The sequence below is a fragment of the Nematolebias whitei genome, chromosome 16 (assembly GCF_014905685.2).
Source record: "Nematolebias whitei isolate Nwh7 chromosome 16, NemWhi1, whole genome shotgun sequence".
Lineage (NCBI taxonomy): Eukaryota > Metazoa > Chordata > Actinopteri > Cyprinodontiformes > Rivulidae > Nematolebias > Nematolebias whitei.
Genome location: NC_056513.1, coordinates 150,125 through 163,632, shown reverse-complemented (window position 1 = coordinate 163,632; position 13,508 = coordinate 150,125). Strand labels below are relative to the sequence as shown.

Below are 13,508 nucleotides of genomic sequence, written 5' to 3'. Positions count from 1 at the left end.
ATACTGTTGTCACAACCTATAACTGAATGGTTCACATTATTGTCTACTTTTGGTATTTTAGCTGCAAGTCTTGATCCAGCATTCACAAAATGATGATTAAAACAATTTACTATTTCATTTTCATCATGGATTTCATCGTCATCCTTCAAAAAATATTGTGAAATACCTGTTTTTGCTTTATGACTTTTCAGAACACTATTTATTACTCGCCATGTAGCTTTCATATCACCATTACTTTTATTTAATAAATCACTATAATATTCCTTCTTGTGTTTCCTTATAATCCCTACTAATTTATTTTTATACTTCATATATTTCTCTTCGGCCTCTTGTGTTCTCAATTTCAAGAAACATGTATACAAATAATTATTTTTTTTAAAAGCATTTCTCAACCCTTTCATCATCCATGGTTGGTCAACAACATTTCTCTTTGTATAATTATTTTGCACACAATTCTTTTCATACAGAGCTCCTAAAATATTCATAAACTCATCATATGACCTGTTCACATCATCAACATACACGTCTTTCCAGCTTTGTTTATGTAAATCATCTTTTAATTTATCCATTGCTTTTTTTGATGTGTTTGTTTTTTCCTTAATTGTAATTTATTTTGTAATGCTTTGATCATTTTTATAAATAGTGAAAACTGGTAAGTGATCACTTGAATCACTCGTTAAAATACCTCCCATCACATCCCCATTTGTTACATTTGTGAAAGTATTATTGATTATTGTAGCACTATGAGTTGTAATTCTTGTTGGTTTTGATATTAACGGATAAAGATTTAAACTATACAATGGATTTGTAAATGTACTGATGTTATTTGAATCTGTTTTATTTCCCAGGTCAATATTAAAGTCTCCACAGAAAAAAATGCTTTTATTAAAACTCTTGTCCAATAGTTGTACGATTTTATCAGTGAATATTTCTATATTTGATCCTGGAGATCGATATACACAACTTATCAATATGTTTTTATCAATCTTGTTTATTATTTCTATTGTTATTATTTCCATGATATTATCAACAATGATTGACATTTCATTAATTAATTTACATTTTATTTCATTTTTAACAAATAGAGCCACTCCACCACCTCTTTTGTTGCTTCTGTTCACATGATATAATTCATACCCTTCCATGTGAACATTAGTTCATCGTTGAGCCACGTCTCTGACAGTGCTATTATTGTAAAGGTTCTGTTTATCTGTTTTAAATAATCTGTTATTTTGGATATATTTGCATTTAAACTTCTACTATTAAAGTGAATAATAGAGAGACCTCCATTAGTTATATTGATGTCATTAAACTGTTCTTCATTGTAATATTCACAGTCTTTTATTTCAGGGAAAAAATTTGTATCAATCTCATCTTCAACATTGTATATTTTAAACTCTAAGTCTTCGTATGTTGCCATATTTGATGTATTTGTTTGTTTTATATTTTGTTAATTTCTTGTTTGTGAAGTTATGTTAATGATTTATCATCTGTCCTCTCCTGAGCTCATTTTAGTTTTTCCAGATCTTTCAGGTCTTTTATTATTTTAGCCTGAGATCCTTCCTGTATTTTGATCCAGATGTTTCCATTTCTTGTCCAAGTTGATGCTGTATTTTTCTGTTTTTTCAACCACCTTGCTTCACGTGCAATATTTCCATTTTTTTTTAGTTAGGTGTTCGTTTATGTAAACATTTGTTCCCTTCAGTTTTTTTGCTTGCATTATCACATTGTTTCTTGATTTCCTGCTAATGAACTTGATGACTATGGATGGTTTGACTTTGTCTGATTTGTTGGGCAGTGTGTGACAGATTGAAATGTCCTCATGTTCGATGTCAATGTCTTTGTTTTGTAAAAAATTCACTACTTGCTCCTCCAGAGTCTGTAGTTCTTCCTGTGGTGCATCTTCTGCTGTGTTAGTACCAGCAACAACTCTTGCATAAGTTCGGTTCCTAACTTCCAGTCCAGTGATCACCAAGTTGTCTAGTCTTGTGTATTGTTCCAAGTCTTCTACTTTTTGTTCCAGTTCAGCTATTTTTCTGTCTTTATTAGTCATCAGTTCTTTCAATTGTCTCACTTCTTCAGACAGTCCTGTCAGTAAATCACATTTAGCTGATACTTTAGTCACATCAGCACTCAATTTAGTCACTTCAGCACTCAATTTAGTCAGTTCAGCACTCAAAAAGTTCAAAGATTTTTTAACTTTCTCCATATCTTCAGAATTATTTTCCGACACTTGTCTCTTATCTCTGTGTTTGCTCGGCATTACTCATGATACTTCTGGATTATTGGTCTCAACTCTCAGAAGCACAGGATCCAGCCACGAGGTTCACATGCTTATGATGTTAGCTTATGTTGTTAGCTGAGGCCTAGCCAGGTCTAGCCGAGGACTAGCGGCAACAACCTCCAGGTCCCACGCGGTCCTACGATTCACTCGGTCCAGCAGTTCGCAGCCCCAATGGTGACAGACTAGGTCCCGGTTGCAACAGCTCCCAAATCCCACAGCTGTAGTTTAGCTTCCTCGGTTTCCGCGGCTCGCAGGTCCAACAGCGGCGGACCGGGTCTCCTCCGTAAACAGCTTGGTTCAGCGGCTCGCAGGTCCAACAGCGGCGGACTGGGTCTCCGCCGCAGACCGCTCGGTTCAGCGGCTCGCAGGTTCAACAGCGGCGGACCGCGTCACCGACGTAAACATCCAAGAGTCTTATGCCTAGATTCTAAACAAAGCCAGATCGGTTAACAATTGCAATGCTAAATCAGGAGATGAGCTACCGTTAACTTGCGCTTCCTCGTCTGTTAAACGTCCCTACTCCTGCTGCTAGGTTGGGCGAGGCACGAGGTGAGATTTTGGGTGTGGTGCAAGGATCGGAGGTAGTCAACAGTCTGGGTGAATCATCTCAACACAGCCTTGAACTAGACTGTCCTAAGAAATCAGTTACAGGTAATACCTGAGTCTCGGGATTAGTTTTAGACTCCTTGGAGGAGAAAAGCTGCAGTGAGGGCGTGGCACATGTCCTGTGCCTACCTCACTCGGGTAAGCGAGACACTGGCAAAAACCAGTGCAGACATGTTCCTGTTTTTAGTTTTCTAAATCACCTTATAGTCTAGCTGTTTTTTGCTACTATTCGTCTTGCCTTTTGGTTGATATTTTGTTTTGATTGTTTGGATTTGTTAAAAAAAGAAACTTAAATTTGTATACCTCTGCCTATTTTATGTGTTGTTGTTGTTGTTGTTGTTCACTGTTGTCATCATTCTTTACTAAGAAATCAGGTCTCTCGTAAATGAGTTCCCGAGGCTCAATGAGATTAACCTGTAGAAATAAAGGTTGAATGAATTCCCTCTTGCAAGAATGGTCACATGATGACCATCTAAAACGCTGAATCCGGCATGTTGCTTTTTAGCCATGTTTCTGTGAGACATTGTATTGCACATTCATTCATCTCCTCTGAGGCATTCGCGCTCAGTCGAAGCAGATCCATCTTGTTATCCAAGGACCGGATATTGGACAGAAAGAGAGACTGTATCGGCTGTCTGCCGGACCTCGCGTTAGCTTTCTGCCTCACCAGCACACCAGCCCGGCATCCTCTCTTCTTCCCCCGGGCACTGCGCCTCCTCTTTCCGTTTGAGCGCTGCAGTCTCCACGCTGGTGTCCGTAAAAGTTGCAGTTTGCCAAACGTAGCCTTAAGATTGTTGTTGATTGCTGCTGTATGTATGTATGTATGTATGTATCCTTTATTTAACCAGGAAAAATAACTCTGAGATTAAAAACCTCTTTTCTAAGAGTGACCTCACCAAGACAGCAGCATAAAGCATACAACAAATCCAAAATGCTAAACCAAATACACAAAATACTGCTGTGTTCAGTGTTAAATTCTTTGATGTATGTAGAAATAAAATAAAATGCAATGTATTGCAGTGACGTGATATGTAGATCAAAAGCAATACCAGATATCTACCTTTACTTTTAATTCAGTTTGGTATCGGCACAAACACAGTTAAAGATAGCAAAGAAATTCATTCATTCATTCAACCTTTATTTAAACAGATAAATCACATTGAGCCTCGAAGACTCATTAACAAGTGAGACCTGTTTGGACAGACAAAAACAGTGGTTAACTGGCCACATGTAGGAGTTGGAGGCGAAAAAAATTCCTATCAGACTTTTTTCTTGGCTGAGAAAAACCCCTAATATTGAAAAAACACCTCGCACAAACAAGCACATATTTACGTAGACATTCTGCAGAGCAAAGCATAAGAAGGAAGAGATGAGAGCGGTCAGCAACGCTTATAGATGCTCTCGAGGTCACTGTAATCAGTCAATGTCCTCAGGTGAGATCCATAAACATTCTCGAGGTATGTTGAGAAATGGCCAAGAATAACCTCTATAACAATCCAGAGTCCTGAAATGATGACACAAAGTTTTTTCAGCGGGGTTTCATCTGGTTATCAGTTGAAAATTCCTCAGGGAGGTGGTGGTGAGCATCAGATCACATGTTCTCCAGGCGACTTTAGATAAGATGGCCTTCAAGGACAGGCGACCAAAATTTAGATAAACACACAGTTGTTTTGGGGACAGGCAGAACTTAATGACATCAACCTTTAGTCTGTGTCGGTCTACTTGGTTCCAAAATGTCCAAATTAACATGGCCAACACTGATGGAAACGTGTCTGAGTAAAAATCCCCAAGATCTGATCCATTCAGCCCAAAGCATTTGAGTCTGGGTACTCCAGAACATGAACCAAGCCATCATAAAGGCAAGCAGCGTGATCGGGTCCAAATTTGCTGCTGACGACTTCCTTGATTGTAGATAAAACCAGCACTAGCTGAATCCAAAAAAAGCAGGAACCAGTTATCGAAAATCCAATTAAATAGAATGGAATAGAAATAGAATAGAAACAGCCTTTATTATCCCACGGATGGGAAATTCCAGTGTATCAGCAGCAACAGATAAAAAGATTTAAAGATTTCACACAAAAGTTCATAAAATGTTAATAAACAATACAATATATAAGAAATAAGATAAACAATATCAATAATAATGTTCAATATGTATTGGAACATTGAGAATGGCAGACTATTTACAGTACAGTATTACAGGCAGAGTGTGTGTTTCAGCAGAGGTCAGCATGTATTTAATCCTTATTGAGTTTGTTGGGAGCAGTGATGATTGTAGAGTCTAACAGCTGCTGGGAGGAAGGACCTGCGGTAACGCTCCTTTGTGCATTTAGGATGCAGTAATCTGTCACTGAACAAGCTCTCCAGTTCAGCAACAGCTTCATGCATGGGGTGGGAGACGTTGTCCAGCAATGATGTTATTTTAGCTAGAGTCCTTCTGTCTCCCACCACCTGCACTGGGTCGAGGGGGCGTCCAAGCACAGAGCTGGCCTTCTTGACAAGCTTATCTAGCTTCTTCTTCTCAGCTGATGATAAGCTGCTGCTCCAACACACAACACCATAGAAGATGGCTGATGCCACTACCGAGTCAAAGAAGGTCTTCAGGAGCACCCCCTGCACTCCAAAAGACCTTAGTCTCCTCAGCAGGTAGAGTCTTCTCTGACCCTTCCTGTAAAGTGCATCAGTGTTGTGAGACCAGTCCAGTTTATTGTTCAGGTGAACACCCAGGTACTTGTAAGAGTCCACGATCTTGATGTTTACACCCTGGATGTTCACCAGGGTCAGTGAGGTGGACCTGTGCCTGCGGAAATCCACAACCAGCTCCTTAGTTTTAGCAGCGTTGATCAGGAGGTGGTTCTGCTGGCACCAGTTCACAAAGTCTTGAGTCCGCTGTCTGTACTCTGAGTCGTCCTCACCTGTGATGAAGCCGACTTTGGCAGAGTCATCAGAAAACTTTTGCAGATGGCAGTGTAGGGAGTCGATGGTGAAGTCTGCAGTGTAGAGGGTGAAGAGGAATGGTGCCAGCACAGTTCCCTGTGGGACCCCCGTACTGCAGACCAGCATGTCAGAGACAGCCCTGTGTCCTCACATACTGTGGGCGTCCAGTGAGGTAATCCAGTATCCACTGGGACATGTGGTGATCCACTCCTGATAACTCCAGCTTGTCCCGCAGAATCCTGGCTGGATGGTGTTGAAAGCACTGGAGAAATCAAAGAACATGATCCTCACAGTGCTTCCAGGTTTTTCCACGTGGGTCAGAGCTTGGTGCCTGAGGTAGATGATGGCGTCATCCACCCCGATGCCAGGCTGGTAGGCAAACTGCAATGGATCTAATGAAGACCTCACCAGGTGGTGCAAATTGTTGAGGACCAGCCTCTCGAGGGTCTTCATCAAATGTGAGGTCAGAGCCACCGGCCTGTAGTTACTGAGGTCCTTGGGATGTTTGGTTTTTGGTACCGGTACCACACAGGAGGTCTTCCACAGATGTGGTACTTTCCCCAGCTTCAGGCTCAGATTGAACATAAATCCCATGATGCTACACAGTTGATCTGAGCAGCACCTCAGGAGCCTGGAGCTGATTCCATCTGGACCTGCAGCTTTACGCACCTTGATCTTTCACAGCTCATTCCTCACCTGAAGAGTTGATAGGGACAAGATGGAGGTGGGGGAAGGGGGCTGTGAAATTAAGTCTTCTGGAATGAAAGGGGAGGCTAATGGCTGAGCTGAGAGGTGTGAATTCCTGAGAAGAGAAGTTGGCAGTCATTAAAGGTGATGGGGCTGACAGCAAATATGCGTCCTTAACATCCACAGATGGCAGCAGAGATAGGCACATCATCAAGTCTTCCAGTCGATGAGATATCCAGCTGCGTACGTACCAACAGGGTAAATCGGCTCGCACAAAGCCTGTCTTCTCTTCGAAGAAATGTTGTAAATTGAGATGAGGTACTGACTGGTCGAAACAAGTCCATAATTATGGTTCAGAAGAAATGCAAGAGAGGCTCACAGCAGTTTCACAGACAGAGCAGCAAAGTGGAGAGGGAGGGAGAAGCATCCGATCTCGTGGGGAGCGAGTGGTGAACACACACAGTGCTAAAATCCTGTTTAAAACTACAAAAACTGACATCCGTCCATCCATCCATTTATCCATCCATCCATCATCTTTACCTGCTTCTTCCTTTTTTGGTTACAAGGGTCTCTGGTGTCCATATCCAGCAGTCACTGTTTGAAAGGCGGGGTACACCCCGGACAGGTCTCCAGTCCATCACAGAGATACCTGGACAGGTCTCCAATCCATCACAGGGACACATAAATACAAACGAGACAAACAACCATTCACTTTCTCTCTCACCTAGGGACAATTTAGAATTACCAATCAGACTAACATGCATGTTTTTGGCCTGTTGGAGGAAACTGGAGTACCCAGAAGAAACCCATGCAGCACAAAAAGAACATGTAAACTCCACCCAGAAAGATCCCTGGCTGGGATTCAATCAAGCAACCTTCCTGCTGAGAGGCAACAGCTCTACTAATTGAGCCACCACTGCCAGTTATTGCTAATGCTACAAAGTGAAGAGATTAAATCCCTCAACCTTCAACAAAGCACAAAGTTGTCAGAGACAACAATTTGAGTAAAATAAAACTAAATTTCTCCTTTTTCCAAACATTTACATTTAAAACAACAAAAATATAATTCAGGTATCAGAATGTGCCATTGGTTTGTGTGTAATCAGGTGCTATTTTTCTCTGCAATCTGGCAGTGGAATTGTTCAGGATGGATTCCCTCAGAATAAATTTAGGTCAAGTTTAAGAAAAGCTGTCTTTGTCAGAGTCAGGCGAGGGTGGCCGAGAGACCTCAAAAAAAGACCCAGAAGACTTTCTGGATTTGAGAATTTGAAGTAGTTCTGCAAGTTGTGTTTCAAGTACTGCTATGCGACTGTTCAGAGATTTCATGGCCCCTCTTAATTCTTGTTTCAGTTCAGAAATAGAGGTTTGAATGTTTTGCGCTTCTATAGGACAAAACGCCTTTTTTTCATCCGACTGGACTGGACTACTCTCTTGTGGTGTTCTGGAATCTCCAACATTGTCTAAGCGGAGGTCACTCTTTGTAATGCCACTATCACAAGAATCAGTTTTCTTCAGTGACATTTCACCTTGAGATGTAGTTCTGTCAGGCAGCATTTCCATGGACTCAGCCTTGGAGACAATGTTCCAAGATTCAGTTTTCACAACAAACTCCTTGAATCGCCCCCTGCCTTTGGCCTTGGGTGGGTCTACTGATTTACAGCCAGCCAAACTGCCGTTTTGAATGACAGACGCATTGAGCATAACTCGACCAGTGGTCCTACATAATGAAGAGGTTGTAGGGGTGGAAAAAGTGTTGGTTGTGGATGGGCTCTCAGTCATAAGTACAATATTGGTGGAGGACAGTATCTGTGGACCCCTGGGTTCCAAGTGAGCAATACCTTTCTCCACATCACCTAAACTTTGACTGACTCGCTCAGCTGCAAGACGAGCTTCCCTTTGCTGCCGGAACCGCTGGAAGAGTCGTCTAACTGGGTGGTCTGGTGGGAGGTTAAGAGGTGCTTCATCCTTCCTCTTTAACTTCTCCTCCTCTTCTCGTTTTACATCACTGATCTTTCGGAAGACAATCTGTAGACACACAAATAAGACAAACAGTGGTGAAATTTCATATTGTCACATAGCTACACAGTCCCCATGACTCACTAGCAAATAACTACATACAGTAACTGTGCCTACCCACATTACCTGATTATAAATATGTTGGGATGCACACTCACAGCCTAGAAAATGGTTTGAGCTTTTTAACAGACTGTAAATGTTAGGTCAGAGTATTTGATAATTGGGTTGTCTCAGGAACCAGTACTGAAAAAACACTGTAACTAAACCAACAAAAAAACAAATTAAAACATGGTCATTTGATTTTCCCTTTAAAGTACTAATGATTCATTTGAAATATGAGCTGATTTTCTTTTTAAGGTCAAATAATAAATTAGAAGATTAAAAAAAAGTTTTTCTTATAAATAGAATTGTGAAGAATGCTCAAATCCTGACAATCCTTTTTGTTATCCATAAACAACACTGTTGGCCAAAGTGCTATACACAGATAAAAGAACAAAGTAAAACATCCATCTATCCATTATCTTTACCCGCTTATTCCATTTTGGGTCACGGGGGTCGCCGGTACCCATGTCCAGCAATCACTGTGCGAGGGGCCGGGTACACACTGGACAGGTCTCCAGTCCATCACAGGGACACATAGAGACAAACGAGACAAACAACCATTCACTCTCTCACTCACACCTAGGGACAATTTAGAGTTACCAATCAGCCTAACATGCATGTTTTTGGTCTGTGGGAGGAAACCGGAGCACCCGGAGAAAACCCACACATGCACGGAGAGAACATGCAAACTCCATCCAGAAAGGCCCCTGGACCGGGGTTTGAACCAAGGACCTGCTCACTGAGAGGCAGCAGCTCTATCAGTTGCACCACCATGCTGCCCCAAAGTAAAACGCAAAAATTCAAAACATGAAAAAAAACAAAAAAATTAAAGCTGTTATTGTTGTCGTTGTTATCCACTGTTGTCATCACTCTTTGATAAAATCAGGTCTCTCTTGTAAATTACTCCTCGAGGCTCAATGGGATTAACCTGTCTAAATTTATAGTTGGTTTTATTTATATATAAAGTAGAGGCATTAAGGCCAGCCATAATGCTCTGCTTGTGAAAGTAAATCTGTTGGGCATCACCTTGACACTCAGACAATAATTCTGAGTGCCACAATGACGGACAGGACAAAGGGGAAAAAATAAAAAAGGGCCTTAAGACTACTTATCATGGTAAAGTTTGTGGTTCACAAGGTCGACAGGGGGCTGAAAGGTTCTTTATCTTTTGTAAAATAAAATTCATATTGCATCACAAACTATAAGGAGGTTTAGGATGATATTTACATGAAGGCAAATACGGTTTGTGTATGAAGTAAAAAAAAAAAAAAGAAAACCTACACATTCAACAAGGAGGTTCAATCATTAAACATTTTGCATTTTGTGCCATTACTCTTAAACCATTAGTTGCACCATTCTTCTTCTTCTTGCACAGTTACACAATTAAAAGCCTTATATCGACACATTGCCATCACAGATTTGACTTTTTTAGATTTTTATACCTGGATTATTGAGCATGCATCAGGATATTGCCAGCACAGTACTGCATTAGATGGCATAAGCCAAACGCTCGATGCATCATTGTAAATCTTGAAAAAACTGCTTTTGACTCCTTTTTAAAAGTTTCAAGCTTGATTGCTATGAAATCTGGTAACTATATATACACCACATTAACTGTAGGTTTTAAAGGATGAATAATTATTTTTAAAAACTGGCAAGCTATGCCAGCACAAATAGGTATGGCAAGCTAGATATTTAGATTATTGGTAATATTCTGAACAACAATACATTATCAATTCCCCCTCTCCTCAACAGATACACATACAGGAAATAATATTATTGCTCTTCCTCCACCTTTGGTTTCGATCAATAAAGAAACTGAAGGAAAAATGTATGGGACTGAACACATTAGAAAAAGCTTCACTCACCCTTTTCCTGAGGTTGTAGGTGAGCACCAGGTTTCTGGCAAAATGATTGGCAAAATTAGCATAAAACTCCAAAACTTTGAGTAGTGCATCTCGTTTGATGATGTGGAGATCACAGTATGTCAGCGCTCTGACATTAGCACAAGACTGAGCCAATGTCATCTCTTTCCAGAATACATCCCCAAACACATCACCTTTCCCTGCAAACACACACACACACACACACACACACACACACACACACACACACACACACACACACACACACACACACACACACACACACAAGCTTCAGTGTTAGTAAAATAATGTTATCATATACATCTCTACTGAGGAATTCAGAGCAGATCAACAAGGCCACGTACTGTTGTCAAAGGTGGGAGTATAGGGGCAGTGCACTTATGAATTGAGTACATTTTCATCTTTGTAATTTTATAAATAATAATTGACCATGTGTCTTCAGTAGTACAAACAACCTATTATGCGATCAGTTGTTGCTAAATCAAACTTTTCTGCAACGCTGTTTTTGTCTTCCTTTGAGTGTGTCACTATTTAAATGAAAAACAAAATCTTTGAAACCCCCAAGGTATCATGAGTAGAAAAAAGGATTGCTGCTATAAGAATCTGTTAACTGAGTTTAGTAAGCCATATTCACAGATTTACAATATCATTAGTGGTTATGTGCAACAGGTAGAGTACATTTTGTTTTCATTTTGGATGAGCAAATTGACAAATGCTAAATTTGGAGAAGAATGGGTTTTGTGTTAAATAAATATGTGAGAATAATTATTTCACTCTGCATGTGTCAGGATAGTCCCCTCATTTGGTCACCCTGAACCTGCACTCCCTGGTGTTTTTCTCCTAGTGATTTATCTCCTGATCGGTTCAACCTGTGTGTCCTGTCTAGGTGTGTGTGGTTGTGTCTTGTTACTCTGTGTATATAATTCAATTCAGTTAAATTTAGTTTATTTATATGGTATAAAGTTTATTCATTTTAAAAAAGTACAAAACAATTCCATAACAATATAAAAAAGACAAAAGATTTAAAATGAAAGGCAGCAGAAAGAAGAAAAAATCTTATTATATCTGCCCCTTTTTTCAAACAATTATTTCAATCATAATAATCTTCAAGTAACAGAACAAAATGAATAACTTTCTAATTTTTCTAATTCTAATACAAAACACACACTAAGCTACTTCATATATACTTTTTTAACAATCCAGCTTTGATCTTTTTCTTAAATGTACACATTGACTTGGCATTTTTCACATCACTCTCTAGAACATTCCACAATCCAACTCCTTGGATTGAGGTAGACCTTCCCTTCAGACTAGTTCTGAATGTTGGTTTGACAAATATCTCTATCCCCTTAAGATTATAACAACTTTGTCTTTTAACAACATTTCTTTGGATATTTAATGGTAATGTGTTATTTTGAGCCCTATACATAACTGATAAAATACTATAATCTACCAAATCATGGAACTTCAATAAGTTCAGTTGATAAAATAATGTGCTTGATGGGTGACTGTAATGCTTTCTGGTGATAATTCTTACAGCTCTTTTCTGTAAAATAAAAATAGGTTTTGTAAATGTTTTACACGCTTTCCCCCAAACATCAATGCAATAGATTAAATGTGGAAAAATGATTGTGTTATACAACATGTACAGAGCTTTATCATTTAATAATTCGCTGACTTTTTATAGTACTGCAATAGATTTAGATATTTTTGTTATTACAGACTTGATGTGATTTTTCCATGTTAGCTGTTCATCAATGATTACACCCAAACATTTCATCTCATTAACTCTACAAATCTCAACACCCTCAATTTTAAATGGATCATCAACAGTTCTCTTTTTGTTACTAAATATCATGTATTTAGTTTTGTCTAAATTTAATGATAATTTATTAAGTTTAAACCAAGTTTGTATTTTATCAAATTCTGTCTTCATCAATTCCAACATCCGTTTTACATCTTTACCCAAACAGAAAAATGTGGTGTCATCTGCAAAAAGGACACATTTGAGGAGTCCTGATACATTCACTAAGTCATTCACATATAAAATAAATAACTTTGGTCCAAGTACAGAGCCTTGAGGAACTCCACACGTGATATTGCACAGGTCAGATCTTACACCATTTATTTGTACAAACTGTTTCCTATCTTTTTAATAGCTAGTTACCCAGTGTAATGCTGGTCCTCTTATACCATATTTATTTAATTTTTCAAGGAGAATAGTGTGATCAATAGTATCGAATGCTTTTTTAAATCAACAAAAATACTAACACAATACTGTTTTTGATCGACAGCAGTAGTTATTTGTTCCATTATTTCCATGAGAGCCATTGATGTAGAGTTTTTTGCTCTAAACCCATACTGACTGCTACTTAGAATGTTTTGTTTAGTAATAAATTTATCTAATCTGGTCACAAATAGTTTTTCTAGAATTTTTGAGAACTGTGTAATAAGGATATTGGTCTGTAATTATTGAACACACATTTATCACCATTTTTAAAGAGAGGAACTACCTTTGCTACTTTCATATTGTCTGGAAATATTTCTTTTGAAAATGATAAATTACAAATATATGTAAACGGCTCGATAACATAACTCATTATGTCCTTTACAAACATCATATCCATGTCCACCCAGTCTTTTGATCTCTTATCTGTAAGATTTTTTACTACATTCATTATTTCTTCTTTGTCAGTTCCATTAAGAAAAATACTGTTGTCACAACTTATAACTGAATGGTTCACATTATTGTCTACTTTTGGTATTTTAGCAGCAAGTCTTGATCCAACGTTCACAAAATGATGATTAAAACAATTTACTATTTCATTTTCATCATGGATTTCATCGTCATCCTTCAAAAAATATTGTGAAATACCTGTTTTTGCTTTATGACTTTTCAGAACACTATTTATTACTTGCCATGTTGCTTTCATATCACCATTACTTTTATTTAATAAATCACTATAATATTCCTTCTTGTGTTTCCTTAT

At 38.8% G+C, this 13,508-nt stretch overlaps 1 protein-coding gene across 1 annotated transcript in view; it reads right to left on the bottom strand.

The window, feature by feature from the left end:
• Positions 1 to 7,474: 7,474 nt before the first annotated feature.
• The window catches only part of LOC119422987 (potassium voltage-gated channel subfamily H member 1-like), a 69,235-nt gene continuing 63,201 nt past the window's right edge, over positions 7,475 to 13,508 (bottom strand). The window contains exons 9-10 of the mRNA XM_037690398.1: positions 8,353 to 8,539; positions 7,475 to 7,479 (exon numbers count right to left, since the gene is read on the bottom strand). Of these exons, the coding sequence (XP_037546326.1) occupies positions 7,475 to 7,479; positions 8,353 to 8,539 (192 nt within the window). The remainder of the gene's footprint in view (positions 7,480 to 8,352; positions 8,540 to 13,508) is intronic.